This window comes from Ipomoea triloba, chromosome 7 (assembly GCF_003576645.1).
Source record: "Ipomoea triloba cultivar NCNSP0323 chromosome 7, ASM357664v1".
Lineage (NCBI taxonomy): Eukaryota > Viridiplantae > Streptophyta > Magnoliopsida > Solanales > Convolvulaceae > Ipomoea > Ipomoea triloba.
The window spans coordinates 17,540,622-17,559,891 of NC_044922.1; the positions used below are offsets into that span (position 1 = coordinate 17,540,622).

The following is a 19,270-nucleotide window of genomic DNA, read 5'->3' on the forward strand; positions in this document are numbered from 1 at the left end:
AGAAAGAAAAACTGAAGGAAGGAAAATGTTTTCAAACCCTTAGTTTCTGGAATAAGGTGGGGACCTACGGGAAGGCTTAAATGCCACGGCCCGGGGTTGGAATAAGGGTGGACCTACGGGAGGGCTGGAGTGCCATGGCCCTAGGTTGGGATAAGGAGACCTACGGGAAGGCTGGAAATGCCATGGCCCGAGGTTTGTATGATCAATTCATACTACAGAGCGAAGTCTATTCGCTGAGAAGAGATGGAGTTATGAAAAAAAAAGAAAGCCTCGTGCTTACTCAAGGGAAACTAAGTGAATTTTTTACTATGAAAATTATTGTTACTCTGGGCTGCGGTTCAGATTATTATGAGCATTAGAGCTGCGGTTCTATTTGCAAATGATGAAATTCTTGGAAATGAAAGTTTTGCAAACTTGTCTGAAAGGACATGAAAATGATTTTTTTTTTAAACTTCTAAACTAAAAATGTTTTCAAACTTTTGTCTACTTTTAAGTGACAAATGGATTTTCTTACTTAGCCGTCGTGCTAACTACACTTCATTGTGCCCTTTATTAGATGCAGATTAGTGTGGGCTCTAGTAGCCCGATGAGCTCTAAACAAGATGGGAGTGGATGTCGATGTTGTAAGTTTAGCCTTAACGTTTGGGTATAGGAGAGATACCTGAGCGTGGCGGTAACACCGAGTTTTCTGCTGGTTAGATGTAAGCTTCCGCGACGCATTATCAGTGATTTTGTAATACAAGTAAGAGTTGAAAATTGGGGTGTTACATGAAAACCCGATTTTGTCGCCCCGAGAGTGAAAGAAAGGAGAAAGTGACATGAAATGACCGATTTGCCCCTATGATTTAATAATTAAAAATGATTTATATTTTTCCGATGACATTTGGCCGGGTGGACCAAATGTGTTAAAAATTGTATAGTTATGGGACTAATTAAATTGTTAATTTTTAAAGTTGATGACTGAAATTAACAAGACTACAATAGTCATAGGATCAAAAGTGTAATTTTCTCTTATCAATAATTATTTTTAACTAATAAATTTGTTCTTTGATTATTAATTGTGTTACAGGAATACTCCATAGTTGATAATAGTTGAACATTAAAAATATAGATTCAAATAAAATTAGAATACGTATAAATCGTTAATAATAATTGAACATAATAGTTAATACGGTTAATATATACAATTAATAATACTCTAGGAATGATGTCTAAGTGCAATCAAACTAGATGCAATGTTATGGCCAATAATTGTCAATTTCGGGCTTCTCATATTATCATTACCTACTATAAAGTTAGCTCCAACATCTTAAAAAATAGGAATAAGGTGCAAATTGATCACTGTACCTAACCTGAAAATGCAATTAAACATGTAAAAGAAAGTAAAACATCAAACCATGAAGACAAAATTAAACTATAAACAAATAACCGTGACATATGAATGAAATAAATGAAGAAGCTATGTGTGTATGTAAACTGTAAACATATATACCTTTTTTGCTTTATATTCAACTATGGCTCAATCTCATCATCAGAACAGGAGTGAGGCTGTCATGAGTCATCGAAAACAAATTATATATTAGGATATATATGATGAAACTTTATAATGAGAGTGAAATAAAAAAAGCAATAGCATAAGGGTAAAGGAGAGAGATGGACCTCTAATGTCTCTTTCCTCAATGACAACCATATTATCATTTCCTTGCTCACGTTGCTCTCTTTGAATTTCATTGGCAGAATCCACAACAGAAGGAAGACATTCATACAATTTGATTGACTTCAAGTTTGAAATTTCTGCAAACTCAACTGGGATCTTTTCCAATTTTTGGCACCGATAAAGGACTAGATGCTCAAGATTCGGAAAATGACAAGCACTTGCTTCCCAACTTTCAAGATTATTCGATTGAATTTCCAAATAAATTAATCGGTCAAAACTCTCCTTTTCAAGTAGTTCCCACTCTCCACCGATGCACTTACAATAGCTTAGCTTTAGCACCTCAAGTTTAGACAACTTGCTAAGAATATTAATTGCCTTCCACTCAAATGTCGAGTGCGTAAACCTCAACCTCATAAGGTTTTCCAAGCAAACAAGGTGGTTAATATTTGGAATCGCCAACCGATGCAAACCAAATTTACCAAAAAGATGCAGACTCTGGAGCTGGTGTGAATAGGCAACGTTATTAATGCAATCACTACAACCATCTTCACATTGAATCCCTACCTTCTTTAGGTATGGAATATTTGTAAATAATTCTTTTGTGCATTGATCAGGAATCAACCCACAAATGCTCTTTAAGTTTTGATGAAAAAATATGAGAAAATCATTCAGACCTATGTAACTACACAAATGTTGTAGTTGTGGGAATTCTAAAAAGCTCATTTTATCAATACTATCACCTAAAAGTGTTTGAAGATTCCAACAACGAAATGGATCTAAAATGGTAGAAGCTCGGTCGTTCCATGACAATTGGAATCTCAAATGGACAGGAGATCCAATCTCACAGCCTCTATTCTTATAGAGTACTCTTAATAGACTGCAAAATTTCAATTTTGAAGACATATGCTTTTCGGAACAAAAGATGGATCTACAGTTTTTTAAAGAATATAATGTTTGTTTGTTAACCTGTAGTGGTGATAGGATTCTTACCCATCGGTAATCTTTCTGAGAGGAACTGGACTTATTTCCATAGATAATATACAGAAGGTTCTCCTTTTTAGCTTCCCCCACACAAAGAGAATGCAATAAAGAGTGCATTCTAAATGTCTTTACTTTCCTTCCACAATTACTTGGTCGATTTATAAGAATTAGGTTCCGATCTTTGAGTTCTTGAATGTGCCTTCTAGCCACTGCATCAAAGCTCATATCCTTGGATGCCTTTACAAGTCCTTCGGCAACCCATAACTTTACAATATCTCTAACATAGATCTCTTCATATTCTTGAAATATGCTCAAATATAAAAAACAAGCCTTCAAACTGTGAGGCAAGTGATTGTAACTGGACGAGAGTATCCTTGAGCATTCTTCATCAATTGTTGTTGTTGCAGATGAATTTAGAAATTCTGCAACATTCTTCCACTCATCTAGCGTATGAAGTTTGGAAAATAAACCTGCATCTACAACAATTGCCAGAGGCAATCCTTTACATTTCTCAACAATAGGTCTTCCAATCGCCTCAAACTCAGCATAGCCAGATTTGCTTGCCTTTTCACGAAATAAATCCCAACTCTCAGTTTGATCTAAAAATTGCTTTTGATGAGAAAAGTTATTATTAGAGCTAATACTGGTAGCCACTTGTGCAAAGCAAGTAGTCAACAATACTCGACTGCCATTTGCATTATCAGGAAAGCAAGCTTTGACAGAATTCCACGCATCAACGCTCCAAATGTCATCTATCACAACAAAATATCTTTGATGCATCAGATGTTGGTATAGTTGTTGTGCTAGCTGATCCTCTTGAGTGCCACTACCTACATAGCCTGTTGATTTAAGAAGGTCTGTTAGTATTTGTAACTTACTATGATATTGTGAGGCAACAACCCAACCTCGGATGTCAAAGCGGGAGGTAACTGATGGATCTTCATAAACTCGTCTAGCTAAGGTTGTCTTGTCGATGCCTCCCATACCTTCAATGGAGACAATTTCCCGTTGCCTTGATGAATGATGAATTAGCATCGCCTTTACAATTTTGATCTCATTGTTTTTCCCCACCATTATCATGGCATCAACTCTTCCATCACTACAACATGTGGTAGAAGCTGCAGCTGGGGCAAGTACTATGGTTGTTTTCCTTCCAATTCCTTGCAAGGCGGCTTCAACACACTCCATCTTCACTTTGGACAACTCTTTGTGGATGGCATCAATGTCTCTTATTGCTTCTTCCAAAATACAACCAAGTTTGAAAGAATGCCAACTTCTTTGGGCATCAGCAATTCCCAAATTTTCTTCTTCTACTGCATCAATACTACTCTCTGGTATTTCCACAAAAAGATCTGCTATTCCTGCAAGTAACTCTTCCTTTTCCTCTATCTCATAAAGATGTACGATTTGGAATTCAATTTCATATTCTACTCTGAAAGCCACATCTCTGAGCTTAGTTTCCAAGTCTTTAATTGCTTCGATACCATCCATCCTGTTCTCATCGATCAGCTCTATCAGATCACCAAGCTTCTGGTGGAGATTTTGGATCAGGTTTTCATTGCCAGGGATGAGTTGCTTTTGTCGTACGATTGGGCGAGGCAGAGGTTGCAAGAACTCAAGCTCAATCGTCCTCACAAGAGAATTTACAGCAACACAAGCCATTCTTTAATTCTTCTCTGATCTGATATGAGCTTCTTCTCACTTAGTATGGTGTGTGTATTGTAATTATGATCAATTGGCAATTTGCCTTATGGCTCTAAGTGCAATAATTGCAAGACGGAAAGCATTTTTAATTGCAAGAGGCCGGGCAGCACTAACTTTTAGTGTATAATTTTATGTAAAAAATTCTGCAACTTGTAAGGATTAATGTTAGATAGATAGTGACAACATGATATTGTTTAATGTTAAGTGGGAATCTTACAGCTCAAATCTATATATGCTGTTTCATCTTATTCTGAATGTGTTCGTCAAAGCCAAATACTAAAGACTTACACTGATCAATAACTAAACATGAATAAGAATAATCATGAGAAACATTATAAAGCACATAACAAAAGTTCAAACTGCCGGCCAGTCTCTAGGATGACGTTTAAATTTTTTTCAATCTCACAATCATGTTGATCTTCTATATGAAGATTAGTATCTAACAATTTTTTCTCGGCATCATCATTTTGCTTATTTATTTGAATTTCTTTTGTAATGAATTTTTCAAAAGTTCTCTTTTGAGATTGAGTTAATTGTTCAATTCTTCTTTTTCTTTTTAAGTTTCTCAGACCCAGATGAATATTTTTTAGAGGACATAATTATAAAATCCCATGGTTGCAGTAGGCGCTAGGCGCTAGTCGGGCGGTAGACTAGCGCCTAACGCCTAAACAGTCTAGGCGGCGCCTAGGCGGTACCTAATGATGCAATCCGCACCAACCGCACGAGAAACTCTGTCCACATTTGATCAAGTATCTATATATACATATTAATGCCAACGTCTAACAATCCCTTCACATTACTTGGCAATTAATCTCAACATCACAACATTACTTCTTACTTTGATACCAATTGCCGGATCAAATTCTTATCACTACATAAAAAATTATAGCATTTAACAAAGACATAACTCTTTTTTAATACTTAAATAGCGGTCAACGTCACTTTTTGATAATAGATACTAAACTTGTTCCTCTAAATTAATGTCCAACATGCTATGCGGTGATGATGTGGAAGAAGCACAAGTAAAACATTACGTGAAATTGTTGGATATAATCATAGGCCTTCCTCAATATTGGATATTTTAGTGTGGTTTTTGAGGAATTTTTGTGAGTGTGATTAGGAAAGAGAAAATTACAGTTGAAGAAGAAAAGGAAAGGAAAAAAGAAAAACAAAACAAAAATTTAAACTGAAAACATAAAATAATAAATAAAAAAAAATTAAATCGAGAACTGTGCCTCACATTTATACAAAACCTGCCAAAATTTCCTCTTTTGTAGGAAAAAAATGTCACAAAAAATTCACCAATCACATTTATTAAAAACCCTCTTTAGATTTTACTATTCATAAATCTTGCCAAAATCTTTTTTAATGGGGATGGTCTAAAAAAAATATGGATCTTTTCTAGTTCTTATATATGTACATAAGTACATTTACATTGACAGTGGCTATTGATGTGCAATTTTATATTGTTGACAGGAGGCAGTACTTATAGTGATTAGATTTTTATTTTACTTTTAAGAAAATTGATAGAAGGTCCAAGATAAAAGGGAAGGAGATTTAGCAGTTTATACAAACTACCGAGGACTAATGTATAACCTTTTCCACAAGTTTAGTATTGATTTGTCTGTACATTCAAACAGGAGATGTTGATGTTCAATTTTCCACAGGGTATATGCATTCTGCGTTGCATAACCAGTACTGGAGGTTAATTGATCCTCAAGGACCAGCAGTAGTAATGGCCGGGATGGTGGCCTTCACGTGCAGTAACATTTTTAGAGAATCATGATACCGAATCAACACAGGTCTCTCACTCTCTCACACACATGCACAATGTGTGTGAAAGAGAATTGCCCAAGCTGACAAAATCAGCTCTATTCATATTGTATTGGACTTGCATATAAATATATATTTATGGATATAAGTCTAGATTTGCTTTGTTTTGTATGGAAAAATTGAGACAAATCATGTTTGTGCATGTTGCTGCTCAGCCTACTGAGGCTCGAACTCACTCCCATCATCCATGTGGGAGTGTTAACCGAGATACCGAATGCATGTTGCAGTCATTGGCCAATTCTATATAATTTCACTTGGTAAACTTGCATTTAATTAACAGCTTAAGATACTAATAATGAGGGTAAGTTGGCTTAGCTTAACCGCTAGAGGAGTAAGAAAAAGATGCTTTTTGTCCTTAAGATGCTTAGCCAATTGGTTTCTTTGTTATTTATGTGGGACCTTCGATAATATGCTACTTTCTAGTTTTCTTTGAGTTTCGCAACCAAAGGAATTTTAAATTAATTGTGTGCCTTTTGCTAGCTGTTTGCTAATAATGTGTACTAAATTTCTCTGTCAGGATCATTGGCCCTTTCCACGAGATAAGCTCACACAAGGATATGCATATATATATTGACCCACCCTGAAACAGTAAGTCCTCTAGTGTATCTATTGACTTTATACTGTTGATCTGGTAGTAGATTAGGAAAGAAAAAGAATCTATAAGAAAGAGCTTGGTTCTATAAAGTAAGTGCAATTGAGTACTCTGTACTTTCTTATTGTAGCCACCTTTCTCTTTTCAATATATATTTTTAACTAATGAAAGAAAAACAAGAAGGCAGTAAAGTAATAAACTAAGAGTGCATCCACTAACTGGAGATATTCATTATTTTTTTTGGGGAAAGGAAAGCAGAGAATATATTTACTTGCATGTACATTTGGAAAATAGAGAATTGAAGTAAATGCAAAAGGATGATAATGGCAGGATGGTCGGGGTTGTTTCTAATATACTAATAAGGATATGCTATCAAATGTTTGTGGGAGAAGGCAATTTAATGTCACAAGACAAAAGCATGTCAGAAATTTGTGTAGCAGATTTACATATATAACTTCCGGAATGCAAAATTTAAAATGACTTTTACGAGTTGTTTGCAGTCGCTTGTGGTGTTCTATGATCAAGTAAATTACGAGATGTGTTTCAACCTGTCAACATGCTCCAATTAATGCTAAGCCAAATCCAAATACCATGCGGCTACTAGTAAAGTAAAACTTGTGAGTTTATTTTGATTTGATTGACCAATTGAACAGTGCCCGTAAAATTTTATATGCAATAGTTTAATTGTATAAATAGTGATATATTGTACATTAAATGGAATCATCTATTCTTGCTCCAACTTCTGTTTCCCTCCCACTCATTCCTTATCCTATTCCCCTTTCCGGGAATCATCACACGTTCAAAGTGTAAGCATATAAAGATGGCGTCTACGTAAAATTTACCTATCCATTACGATTTTATTAGAATTGTAACACTAGTCAACATATAAGTCTTCACACACTACACATGTGACCGTTACGATTTTATTAGAATTGTAACACTAGTCAACATATAAGTCTTCACACACTACACATGCATGGTCACATCGAAGGACTAAGACGGTTCAAACGCTATCGCCATAAGTTCTCACCTAGAGTGATTCTCATATGATTAGAGTTATATATATATATATTGTTGAGTGAAAAAAAATGTGAAAATGGTTAAACCTAGTTCTTTTTTTTTTAGTACTACTGACTCTGTTACAATGTAGTATCTGTTCATAGCTACCTTCTTGTGGTATCCCACTAAGGCTCGAGCTCACTCCCGTCATCCATGTGGGAGTGTGAATTGGGACACCGGGTGCCACTAGACCACAAGGTCTTTGGCCTCTGGTTAAACCTAGTTAATTACTTAATTGATTGAGAAATTCTATGGTGAGATCAGAAAATAAATAGTGTAACACATGACTTGGTATTGATTAATATGGTGAATGATTGGACATGGTATGTTTGAATCATGATTTTCTTGGCAGATTTCATTTCTCAATCTCTAGCTATCTTTATTATATTATATGATATTTTGCTTATCCACACAACATGTCTTTTAAGGCTTTTGTTTTAATAAATAAAATTCTAATGATTTTATTTAATTTAATAGCCTTAAGAATGTATGTTGTTTTTGACAAATAATTGTCAAAATGAGAGATTGTGAGTGTAAAAATAATACATATGATAATATACATTTATTGGCATATTATTTGTCATCAAAACTTAGTTTGTCTTGTTATGCTATTTTTTAGACTCTGTACTACAGTATGTATCTGCTTCAGATGATAACATACGAGGATTGCTAACAAAATTTGTCACAAAGATAAGTCTTCCGGTAAGATTTTGAAATGAGTGATTCTCATTATTCTAGGAAATATTGCAGCTAGAAACAAGGGTGGTTGCATCTAAAGTTGATTATTATTATTATTATATGAAGGAGCGTGGATGATAATTTCAATGGAGAAGCTACTGCATTCCAATTCTAAATATTCTTTTGATTACCTTACTCTATATGTTAATTTGAAGGGAAATTCGAAAGTGGATGGGAAAGAAGAGCTTGCTGCATTCCAAAGGCTAATTCTTATATTAATTGATTTTAATTTCTATTTTCTTACATACTATTGCTATACGAACAGCATATAAAATGTGTGAGTGGATGTGGTTTATTTGTTGAGGTTTGATGATGATTTGTTGAAGCTCGAAGTAAAAGATTGGCTTGCAAGTACCAATTCGTGGAGATGATGAAGATTGAGTTGTTCAGAAAGATTAGACCATAGTGTGTATAGATAAGCAAAATAAAAAAGTATTTAGGCTCCATACTCTCTTCACCACTATACTTAGATCTCTCCCTAACCTTGTTTGGCAATCAACGGTTAACAAATAGCGGATTATATTATCGAGTTTGATCAGCGGTACGATTGGTAAAAGTATCTGTTTAACTTAGCGATTAATTGGTAAAATGACTTAATAAAGAGTATAAATATATTTCATAATAATAATAATAATAATAATAATAATTATTATTATTATTATTATTATTATTTAAAAGAAATAATTTAAAAAGAAAAAAAAAACAAAAACAAAAACAAAAAGGGGGGCCGAACCGGCTCCCCTTAGTTTTGCCACTTTTCCCACATCGGTGGGGAAAGTGGCATGGGAGCCTTGAGGCTCCAAATAATTCACAAAGCCCCATCACTTCAAGGGCACGCAGTGAGCTAGACAGACTGGCTCGTGCATTCATGGAGCCGAAATACTTCGGCTTCATAGTAGTAAATTTTTTTTGAATATTGAATTGTTTTATTTTGATTATCTTGGATTATTGCACTTGCGACGACGGTGGGTTGCTGGCGCGGGCCCTCTATGTCTAGGATCTCGTCTGCCCTCCCAAGCCAGCGTTCTTATCCGATAAACTTGAGGTATGGATTCTTCTCGTTTGTGTCTGTGTTCTACTCATTGGGTTATTTTGACAGTGTGTTGTAACTTAAGGTGAATTCTTATTGATTCCATGTTAATGAGGCTTTGGGTTCTTTAATTCTTATTGATTCTGTGTTGATGAGGCTTTGGGTTCTTTAATTCTTATTGATTCTGTGTTGATGAGGCTTTGCGTTCTTTAATTCTTATTGAATCTGTGTTGATGAGGCTTTGGGTTCTTTAATTCTTATTGATTCTGTGTTGATGAGGCTTTGGGTTCTTTAATTCTTATTGATGAGGCTTTGCGTTCTTTAATTCTTATTGAATCTGTGTTGATGAGGCTTTGGGTTCTTTAATTCTTATTGAATTTATGTTGGTGAGGCTTTGGGTTCTTTAATTCTTATTGATTCTGTGTTGATGAGGCTTTGCGTTCTCTAATTCTTATTGATTCTGTGTTGATGAGGCTTTGCGCTCTCTAATTCTTATTGAATCTGTGTTGATGAGGCTTTGCGTTCTTTAATTCTTATTGATTCTGTGTTGATGAGGCTTTGGGTTCTTTAATTCTTATTGATTCTGTGTTGATGAGGCTTTGGGTTCTTTGATTTTCAGTGGGTTGAGGTGTTTGTATTGTTTTTGAAATGATTCAGCATTAGTATTCTTTTTAGTTTATAAAATGATGTGCAGCGTTTTTAAGTGTTCCTTTTTAGTTTATAAAATGATGTGCAGCGTTTTTAAGTGTTCCTTTTCAAGTGTTTGAATGCTTCTTTTTAATTTTTAATATAGCTTCTTACTGAATTAATTTTTCAGTGTTTTGAATGGTTCTTTTAAATTTTCAGTTTAGTTTCTTTCAAGTATTATTTTTTGGTTCTTTATAATGTATAGTTTCTTTCAAGTATTATTTGTTCAGTGTTTTGAATGGTTCTTTTTATTTTTAATTTAGCTTCTTTCAAGTATTATTTTTTGTTTGAATTGAGCATAACGATTTATCGACCTCCTGATGCTTTGTATTTAGTCTTTTGAATTCAAGATTCTATTTTCTTGGGTTTGGCATTCACTGAATACTGTTGGTAATAAATTCAATTGTATATGTTATTGTGTACGTTTGTCTATGTGGCAATATTGATTAATTATTTGTGGGTTTTGGAGTTCCTTTGTTTTTTATATAGTGAATTGGATTATTTTGACCGTGTGCTTCAATATAAAGGTGAATTGATATTTGATTCTCTTTTGGTTGTGATTTTTGTGCTTTTATCATTAAGTGTTTCATTTTTTGATATATTGAATATTGAATTGTTTTATTTTGATAAAATGTGCTGTAATATAAGGTGAATTGTATTCTTCATTGACTCCTGTCTGCTTAGATAACATGAGGTGAATTCTTATGCTTGATGGGGCTTTGGTTTTGTTTATATGTGTTTAGATAACCTGAGGTGAATTCTTATGCTTGATGCGGGTTTGGCTTTTTTTTTTTTATTTTTTTTTCCAGACATTATTTGTTCATGTGTTTTTGATATATTGAGTTGTGTTATTTTTGACTCACTGCTGTAATTAAGGTGAAATGTTCTTTATTTGTCTTCTTTATGGTGGCTTGGTTGCTTTGATTATTAGTTATGCCTAGTACATTTGTTTAATTGACCTACATTTAATTGTCTAGTAAGATGGTTACTTAGCAATTACTCGAGGCATTTAACTTAATCCTTGCATATAATGTAATCCATATATGTATATGGTATTCATCAATTGTCTGATGTCTTGTTTGCAGTTTTGTCTTCCATCTACCAAGAATGAGTATGAGTGTATCCATAGTTCATTCTCTATATTGTTTACTTGTAAATAATTGTGCTTAGTCATGATGAGGGATGCCCAACTCTTTAAGTGTATTGAAATTATGGATTCAGTAAGGGGTCTTTTCTTTTTCAATGCTATTATGAGTTCTCAAAATTACTCATTAATCTTTGGTCTGAGATTTACCTCAGTGATCTGGCATCCTATTTGGCTGTGAACTACACTTCATTTTATGATTGTAGGTTTGTTTTTATATATAGCTAAGCATATCCTGTGTAGTATGTGTGATTAGGTAATTTTGTGTTTATGAAGACCAAATATTATGATGCTTTGTATTTTCTGTCCCCAAGTACATATTTAAGCTGCACCTGTAGAATTCAGTAATGTGCATTGATATCAGCATGTTTGAATATCTGTTGTGTTTATCTGAATGGCCAAGCACGATTTTTTAGCACACGTAAATTCATTATGGTCATGGGGGTTTTTAGGTGACTTGAACTACAGGCTCAAAATATATATCCTGTGGAATATTGTCAAAGTTGCTATCTGCTATATGCATAATAAAAGATCATTTCTCAGACACACCTGAAAGAAACTCCTTTGGACTGTTTCTCATATTTTATGTTTAAAAAATAATTTTATGTGTTTTTGATGACAAACGTAATTCCTAATGGAGAATTACCTTAAAATTAATCAATCCACTTGATTTTTGTCCATTGACCAATCTGCTATTGAGTGTTAAATGGCATTTTGTTTGAATTATCTTGTACTGTATCATAATGTGGTCTATTTATTAATGCAATTGATTAGGATATACTTCTGGTAACCATTTCAAGAAACTGCGCAAGGGTATTGGAGCTTCATAGCTTTATAGGTACAACAAAGCCAATGAAATTCCATTGCAAGCACTGGAATGAAAATTATTGGTTATTTTACTTATTTGCTTTGTTTATGATTTAAATTATTATTATAAATAAAAATAAATAAATAATAATTTGCACTAGTAATTTAGGGAATGTTGATGATGAGTTTATTCCAAACCGAATAGCCGACTGAACAAATTAGAAAATGGTATCATTTTTAAAATATCAAGCAAAAACCAAAACTGATAAGAGAACCCGAAAAAAACGCCCCCAAATTAAACCATGCTTTGTAAATAAGTCCTCAAATACTAACAAAACTGGGAAAGGTGTGGTTTTTGGTCTTGGAACTCTATTCGGCGCCATCTTCCACAACGGTTGACCATAGCTATTTTTGAAAAACTAAAAATTTTCTATAGTGTAAATTATATTAATCAATAATCAACATTTATTTTAATTGGTAGCGATTATCTTTTATTTATTTGTTTTATAATGAGAATTTAGTAATTTATGTAGACTTTGAAGACAATCTTAGTCGTTCATTCCATGTCTATTGTGCGAAGACTTAGACATTGACTTGCAATTTGCAAGAAGAATAATGCATGAATTGTAGGGCAGCGGTATTTATTGCACATCAATGTGAATGTACGTACATAGGAAATAGAAAAGATCCATATTTTTAATTTCTTTAGGTTTATATCCAATAATATCCAATAATATCACGTAATGTTTTACTTGTGTTTCTTCCACATCATTACCGCATAGCATGTTAAGTATAGTATCTATTATTAAAAAGTTGTCTTTGTTAAACGCTATCATTTTTTATGTAATGGTAAAAATTTGATCTGACTAATGTCTTTTAGTAATTTGAAAATTTGAAGTGCAATGTTAATTTTTAATTACATTCCAATGATAATTTTTTTTTTGTCAAACTCAAAAATTAATTAATTATTTAATATAAAATGATATAAATATTAGTTCGCAAGAATCTATGGAAAACTCAGTGTAAATACAAAAAGTTTCTATTGATTTTCATGCTGAAACGGATTTAGAGTACAAATATAATAATCGAAGAAAAAAAGGGTGTAATTACATTCCGTCATTATTTTCCCTTGATCGCCGTGGACTGTCATGAATTATAATAATCGAAGAATAAAGGGCGATTGGCGACCATTTTGAAGAACGCGACCAGAAGGTGGACTAGTTGGGGTGATTGGGGAGTTTCTTTGATGGTTTTTTCCACTCCTTCAACCTCTAGTTTTGTTCTTCGTGTTGAAGCTAGTGCCCTTGATTTTGCCTTAACAAGTCAGTTTCTTAGAATAACTCCATAGTTTCGGAATTTCATCAAAGAGAAGGGGACGCAGTGGTCTCCATCAATATTTTTTAATTAGGTTTTTTTCGCTTGCTGGGGAGAAAAGAGGCCAGTGAGGTGGAGGAAGAGAAGAGAGAAGAGTGATAACAATAATATAAGATTGATAAGAATTGCATTTGTTGACAATTTTTACTTATTTTTAGGAAGAGATCATAAATTACTTATTATTATATTTTTAGACTTTGTAAGTGATTGGAAATCTGAATTACATCCACAATCTCCTAATTTTTAATCACTTTTTAATAGTTTAATTTCCATGGTTCAAAAATATATGCCAATATACTGATATAGTATCATACAAACATTACATTAATAGGTTTTTATTGTCATTTCCGAATTATTCCAACATGATGATCGAACATAGGTAGAGTAGGAAATCTAGTACACAACAATCTGGTTTAATTGGATGGCTTATGGCTCTGTGGTCCCATGGCAGTTGCGACTGTAAGGATCGCTTTTTCGCGGTGGTTTGCCATTAATACAGTTGCCAAATTTTTTAGAATTGCAGAGGGGCCCTTTCTTCAGAGGGCCTTTGTAAACCCTACCGCCGCCATTAGCAGCCATGTTTCCTGCAGTAGGGATTGGAACGAAGGTAAAGTTTAGTTATCTATCTGTTATAATAAAGTGATAGATAATAATAAATATGTGATAATAACTCGTAGTAAAATCGATCAATTTATAGATAGTGGGTTACGTTCAAAATAAAAGGGGTGCGAGGTGGAAAAGTACCCTGAGGTTTACTAGACAGTTTCCGAGCACATGTGAGGGGAGAAACAATGAAGAGAAGTATGAAGAAAAGATAAAAGAGTTTGGCTTTCATGGCTGATATGTATATAGATTTTGTGTATACGCACAATTGAGTTATATATATGCCCCCCTTTTATAGGCATATTGTGCAGCTATCATTTCTCAAAACACAAGACTTTTCCACACTGGCGGCTTGCCTCCATATCATATATGCATTATTTTTTGCAACTTGTAAGTTGATACCCCATGACAGTACAGTCATGACATAAGCACATTACAAGGCATCACTCTTGTGGTGGAGATTAGTGGGAGAGGTAAATTATGAGATGTGTCTCAACTGACCAGTAGACAGACGAATCTATGTACCATATATATAACTGCTAGCAAAGTAAAATTTATGCTCTTACTTTGAGTTGACTAACTAATTAATCTGTGCCTGAAAGCTATAAATGCACTATTATAATAATTGTATAAACAACGGTATTGTACATGAAACGGAATTATTGAAAAATGCAGGCCCGGCCCTAGGTAAGGACAGGTTGTGCCCTTACCCAGGGTCCAATGGCCCATCTCTAAGAGGGGGCCATATGAGATATAAATATATAATGGGTTATTCGGCCCCTCTTATATAGTCATATAGTTATGTATATTAAAATCGGAGTTGGGCTGCATGGGCCCATAATATAATATATATCATGGGCCATTAGGCCCCACTTATATAGTTATATATACTCCGTATTTAAATTAAAAAGGAAAAATAGAGGTTAAGGACACGTTTACTAATTGGAAATTTTTTTTTTAATTTTTTTGAAAAATTAGAGAACAGAAAATAGAAAATATGTTGATTAGCACAATTTTTCATTTTGGAAAAATATGCTCCCCTGTCCCATTTTGTTTGTCTCAACTATTTCTTCATTGTTTATTTTGTTCAGTAATTTTAATTATTTTAAATTTAATTTTTTGTGTTTAATAGTGATTTTAATGTAGTTTCTAAATATATAAATTTTATACACTAATACTAAACTTAATATTATGAATAATATAATTAAATTAAAAATAACTGCAATCAAGTCTTGTTAATTCAACTAGACAAACAAAATGGGACAGATGAGAGTATATAATATGTTAATTTCAGGTACATAATATAAATACATAATATGTTTTGAATAGGGACATAGAGTACACAATGTAAGATGAATCTTGATCCATAATATAACAAGAAATATAGTCCAAACATGCGTTGATAATGACCATATCTAACGAAATAATATTATTGTCTTTTAGAGACAAGTGTTTGCTAATCTCTGGTATTTATTATTATTACAGTATTAGTTATCATGCGCACGTTACGCGATTAAACCAATACCCTATGCATATTTTTAAATTAATGTTCCTTAATTGGTCAAGAACGATGGGCATATACTTTTTCTTAGACGTTTCAATAGCGTTTTTTGTTTCGGTTTTTCTTAATGACAAGAACTGTACAACTCCAGCCCACAGTTTGTGTGCCAATATCAATTAACTTTACTGCATTTGTCATAACTAATATCTTTGTGCCATGGGAAATATATGTTCATAAAGGATGTTATGAAATAACATAATGTGAATCACAACATAAATTTAAAAATTATAGATTAGGGAGTTAGGAGTAACTAAAATAGTTAGGAATCTATACAAAATTGTATTATAGAATCCTATTAAGAGTTGAATATTCTAATTTTAAGTTAGAAATCTATACAGAATTGTATTATAAAATATTACCAATTTGTTTGAAAACTGCAGTAAAGAAACAAATTGCCTAAAGAATTTAATGTTAAACTTCCGTTATATTTAACGGAAAGAATTTGATAAAATTATAAATAATTAGGATATATTAGGAATTTAATTGAAGGTTGCACAGTAAGAACAACACAAAGTACAATATGTTAGAGCAGACTATTACACCAACATGTTTAACATTATTGGCTCTTATTATAAGTGTAGATAAATATTTTTATATTCTAAATAAAATAATTAAAATGTTTAATTATTCAATTCTACTCATTATCAAGAAAATGAACCAAACACACTAAGACAGTTTCCCTAATGCAACCAAACACTAAAAGTGTCTCATTTTTCAGATGTCATTATCCTGCTTTCCAAACGGACATATGTCAATAAAAATTAATTAAAATCAATCATTTTAAAAATATTTAAAATTCTACAAAAATCATGATTGAATACTCCCTAATTCTAGGTAGTGCTTTCTTGTGGTCGTGGATCTTCCTCATCTTATATTGCGCCTATAAAAGAAGGCAAATCTTAGTTTAGTGTACACACAAAAACCACACATATCAGCCATGAAGTCCAAACCACTCTCTCTGGTCTTCATTCTTGCCATGATCGCCGCCGCAGCACTACTGGTTTTTGCAACCCCAACAACCGCGGGGAAGTTTTCCGGTATGTATGAGTAGAAGTTGATGACGATACAAACATGCACGCCATCTTATATATATCTTTCTGATTGAATTATAGTTTCAAGAATTATTCTCAATGATATAAATTATCAGAAATATATATTATATTGATTGATATGATACCATGGCTTAACTGCTACTGAACATTGTTGATGCAGGCGACATATAGCAAAGGGAGTTGTTGCAACGAAACCGCGGTGCTGTGGCGCAATCATCGGCCGTGCTAAGCTCCTGGGGTATACTCCACCGTGCTGTGGCTGAGGACATGACAAATAAAATGGGACAGAGGGAATAATAAATAAATCAAGCATATATGGATTATAACTACTCCAGATTGATGTCTGCATACTAAATTTCCTACTCTACTCTAGCTATGTTCTTCATGTTGGGATATTTCAGAAATGGAAAAATAGCCTATTAACGTATGGAGTAATATATTTTTATAATTATATGTTGGCATGTTTTTGGAGGATGGAGAAGTCTGTGATTTCTGACCATTGAAAAGTGATTGAAAATTAAGAGATTGTGTAAAAAATCAGGTTTCCGACCACCTACAACGTCAAAAAATAATGAGTCAGTAATTTCTAATCTCTTACCTCAAATAGTGCTAATGGAATCATGGTGGAAAGCCTAGGATGGGGATGATAAAATAATGAAAAACTTAATCCAGAGAAATTATAAGATTCGCCCAATTTATTAGGACTTTATATTCTAGGCACACTAGAATTCATTCTCCATCTCCCTATATTATTAGGAATATTATCATTTATCATAATGAATTGATCAAGATCATTCGCACAATTATTGCTCTCATCATCTGGTATCAGTAGACCAAACGATGCATGGCTACAAACCCTACCAAGAAAAAGAAAAAGAAAAAAAAAACATTGCCACCGTTACAAACCCCTTGCCGTTGCGACGCCGTCAGCCATTCACACTACCTCTTCTTCTTACACCATCTTCGATATTGTCTATCTAACCACAGTCCCAATAAATACCTTACAAACAATCATCACTTAATCTCCATTAAACATACTTTCTCAAACAATCAGTTATGGAAAGAATACTCAACTTTACATCATAATGAATTGATCAATAATAAGATCATTATCATCATAATTATTGCTCTCATCCAATTTACCTCCTAATAGGTTTGTAATGGGTTTATGAAATTCATAACATAATATGATAAAGTTTGGATTATCAAAAAATATTATAGGAAATTGAGGGAGATTATAAGATTGGCTAATTCGCCTCTTAATAAGTTTGGGGTGGGTTCATAGATTTCAGGATATAGTCAAGGGAAGTTGAAAATTTTGGTTATCAAAAAAAATTATAGGATGTTAAGGGAGATTATAATAAGATAAATGGATAAATTAAAGGAATCAATTACAAGTTTACAACATAAACAAACTTTTTTATATGGGTCACACTTGTGTGAGACCATCTCACGGATCCTTATTTGTGAGACGGGTCGGGTCGGGTTGAATTAACATGCAAATATCATACTTATATGCTCGACTGTAATACTAATCAGGAATAAAATTTTTATCATTTGTAAGGAAAAATGTATAGTAATAATTTTGCATTTTGATGTAAAAGTATTATATTTTCCATCAAAAGTATTACATTTTCCATTATAAGTAATGTTTCCCTTCTAAGGAAAAATATAATACTTTTGAAGAAAAATGTAATACTTTTAAATTGAAATGTAAAAATATTACATTTTCCTTTAAAAATATTACATTTACCATTATAAGTAACAAAATTTTTATCCCTGAATAGTATTACAGTTGAGCATATAAGTATTACATTTGTGTGTATAAGTATCACATTTTCGACTTGACCCGACCCGTCTCACAATGAGACGGTCTCAAACAAGTTTTTGCTATTTTATATTTGATAATTGATACCAAATTTAAAGTATTTGTACAATCCTATTCAATTATTTCACTCACATCTAAAAGTTTTAGAGCCATACATATTAGTCAATGCAAGTTGCCGGCAAAAACAAACACTTTCTACAAAAAGTCAAAAATTGAAGACTAAAAAGCAAAAAGGGTTGAAAAATGAAATGCAGCCCACAAAAATCTAGTAAAATGATTAGGCATTTCTTTTTATTTGTTTGTTTGTTATTTATTTATTTGTAATTATTATTATTATTATTATTGTTATTGTTATTGTTATTGTTACTACTACTACGTGTGAAATCCACTTTTATAATCCATTAATTATTAAGCTTTTCACTTATTTTTAAAAAATACTTAAGTAATATTAATTTTACCAGACTAATCCTAAGCCTACAAGACCCTATCCCTGGAATGACTGCAAAAGTAAAGTGCGAGGCAATTCAAAAGTTTAGGATTAAATATGGCAAAATCACTATACTCGGAAGACCCCATATGGTATTAACTCATCATTATATTATGAACCCAGGGCCGTTCCA

General features: G+C 33.0%; 1 protein-coding gene and 4 long non-coding RNA genes across 5 annotated transcripts; 2 read left to right on the top strand and 3 right to left on the bottom strand.

Annotated features, from left to right (window-relative positions):
- Positions 1-1,112: 1,112 nt before the first annotated feature.
- LOC116025742 lies at positions 1,113-1,555 on the bottom strand. The gene is made up of 2 exons (XR_004099718.1): positions 1,493-1,555; positions 1,113-1,352 (listed from the first exon to the last, which is right to left on the bottom strand). It is a non-coding gene; the product is annotated as an uncharacterized LOC116025742 (long non-coding RNA).
- Positions 1,556-1,579: 24 nt separating this feature from the next.
- On the bottom strand, positions 1,580-4,300 carry LOC116024245 (putative late blight resistance protein homolog R1B-23). The gene is made up of 2 exons (XM_031265134.1): positions 2,648-4,300; positions 1,580-2,158 (listed from the first exon to the last, which is right to left on the bottom strand). Exons 1-2 carry the CDS (start codon positions 4,298-4,300, stop codon positions 1,580-1,582), a joined length of 2,232 nt encoding a protein of 743 aa, XP_031120994.1.
- Positions 4,301-9,355: 5,055 nt separating this feature from the next.
- Positions 9,356-13,102, top strand: LOC116025740. Its single transcript, XR_004099716.1, has 2 exons — positions 9,356-9,609; positions 12,200-13,102. It is a non-coding gene; the product is annotated as an uncharacterized LOC116025740 (long non-coding RNA).
- Positions 13,103-13,872: 770 nt separating this feature from the next.
- LOC116025739 lies at positions 13,873-14,469 on the bottom strand. Its single transcript, XR_004099715.1, has 2 exons — positions 14,351-14,469; positions 13,873-14,190 (listed from the first exon to the last, which is right to left on the bottom strand). It is a non-coding gene; the product is annotated as an uncharacterized LOC116025739 (long non-coding RNA).
- A 2,205-nt stretch (positions 14,470-16,674) lies between these two features.
- LOC116025738 lies at positions 16,675-17,293 on the top strand. Its single transcript, XR_004099714.1, has 2 exons — positions 16,675-16,807; positions 16,983-17,293. It is a non-coding gene; the product is annotated as an uncharacterized LOC116025738 (long non-coding RNA).
- The last annotated feature ends 1,977 nt before the right edge of the window (positions 17,294-19,270 follow it).

Excerpts from the sequence above, each read along its gene's own strand:
- LOC116024245 (XM_031265134.1), bottom strand. The coding sequence starts at position 4,300 with ATGGCTTGTGTTGCTGTAAATTCTCTTGTGAGGACGATTGAGCTTGAG. Across the intron at positions 2,159-2,647 it reads CTCAGAAAGATTACCGATGG|CTCCAGAGTCTGCATCTTTT; the intron begins GTAAGAATCCTA and ends TATTCACACCAG.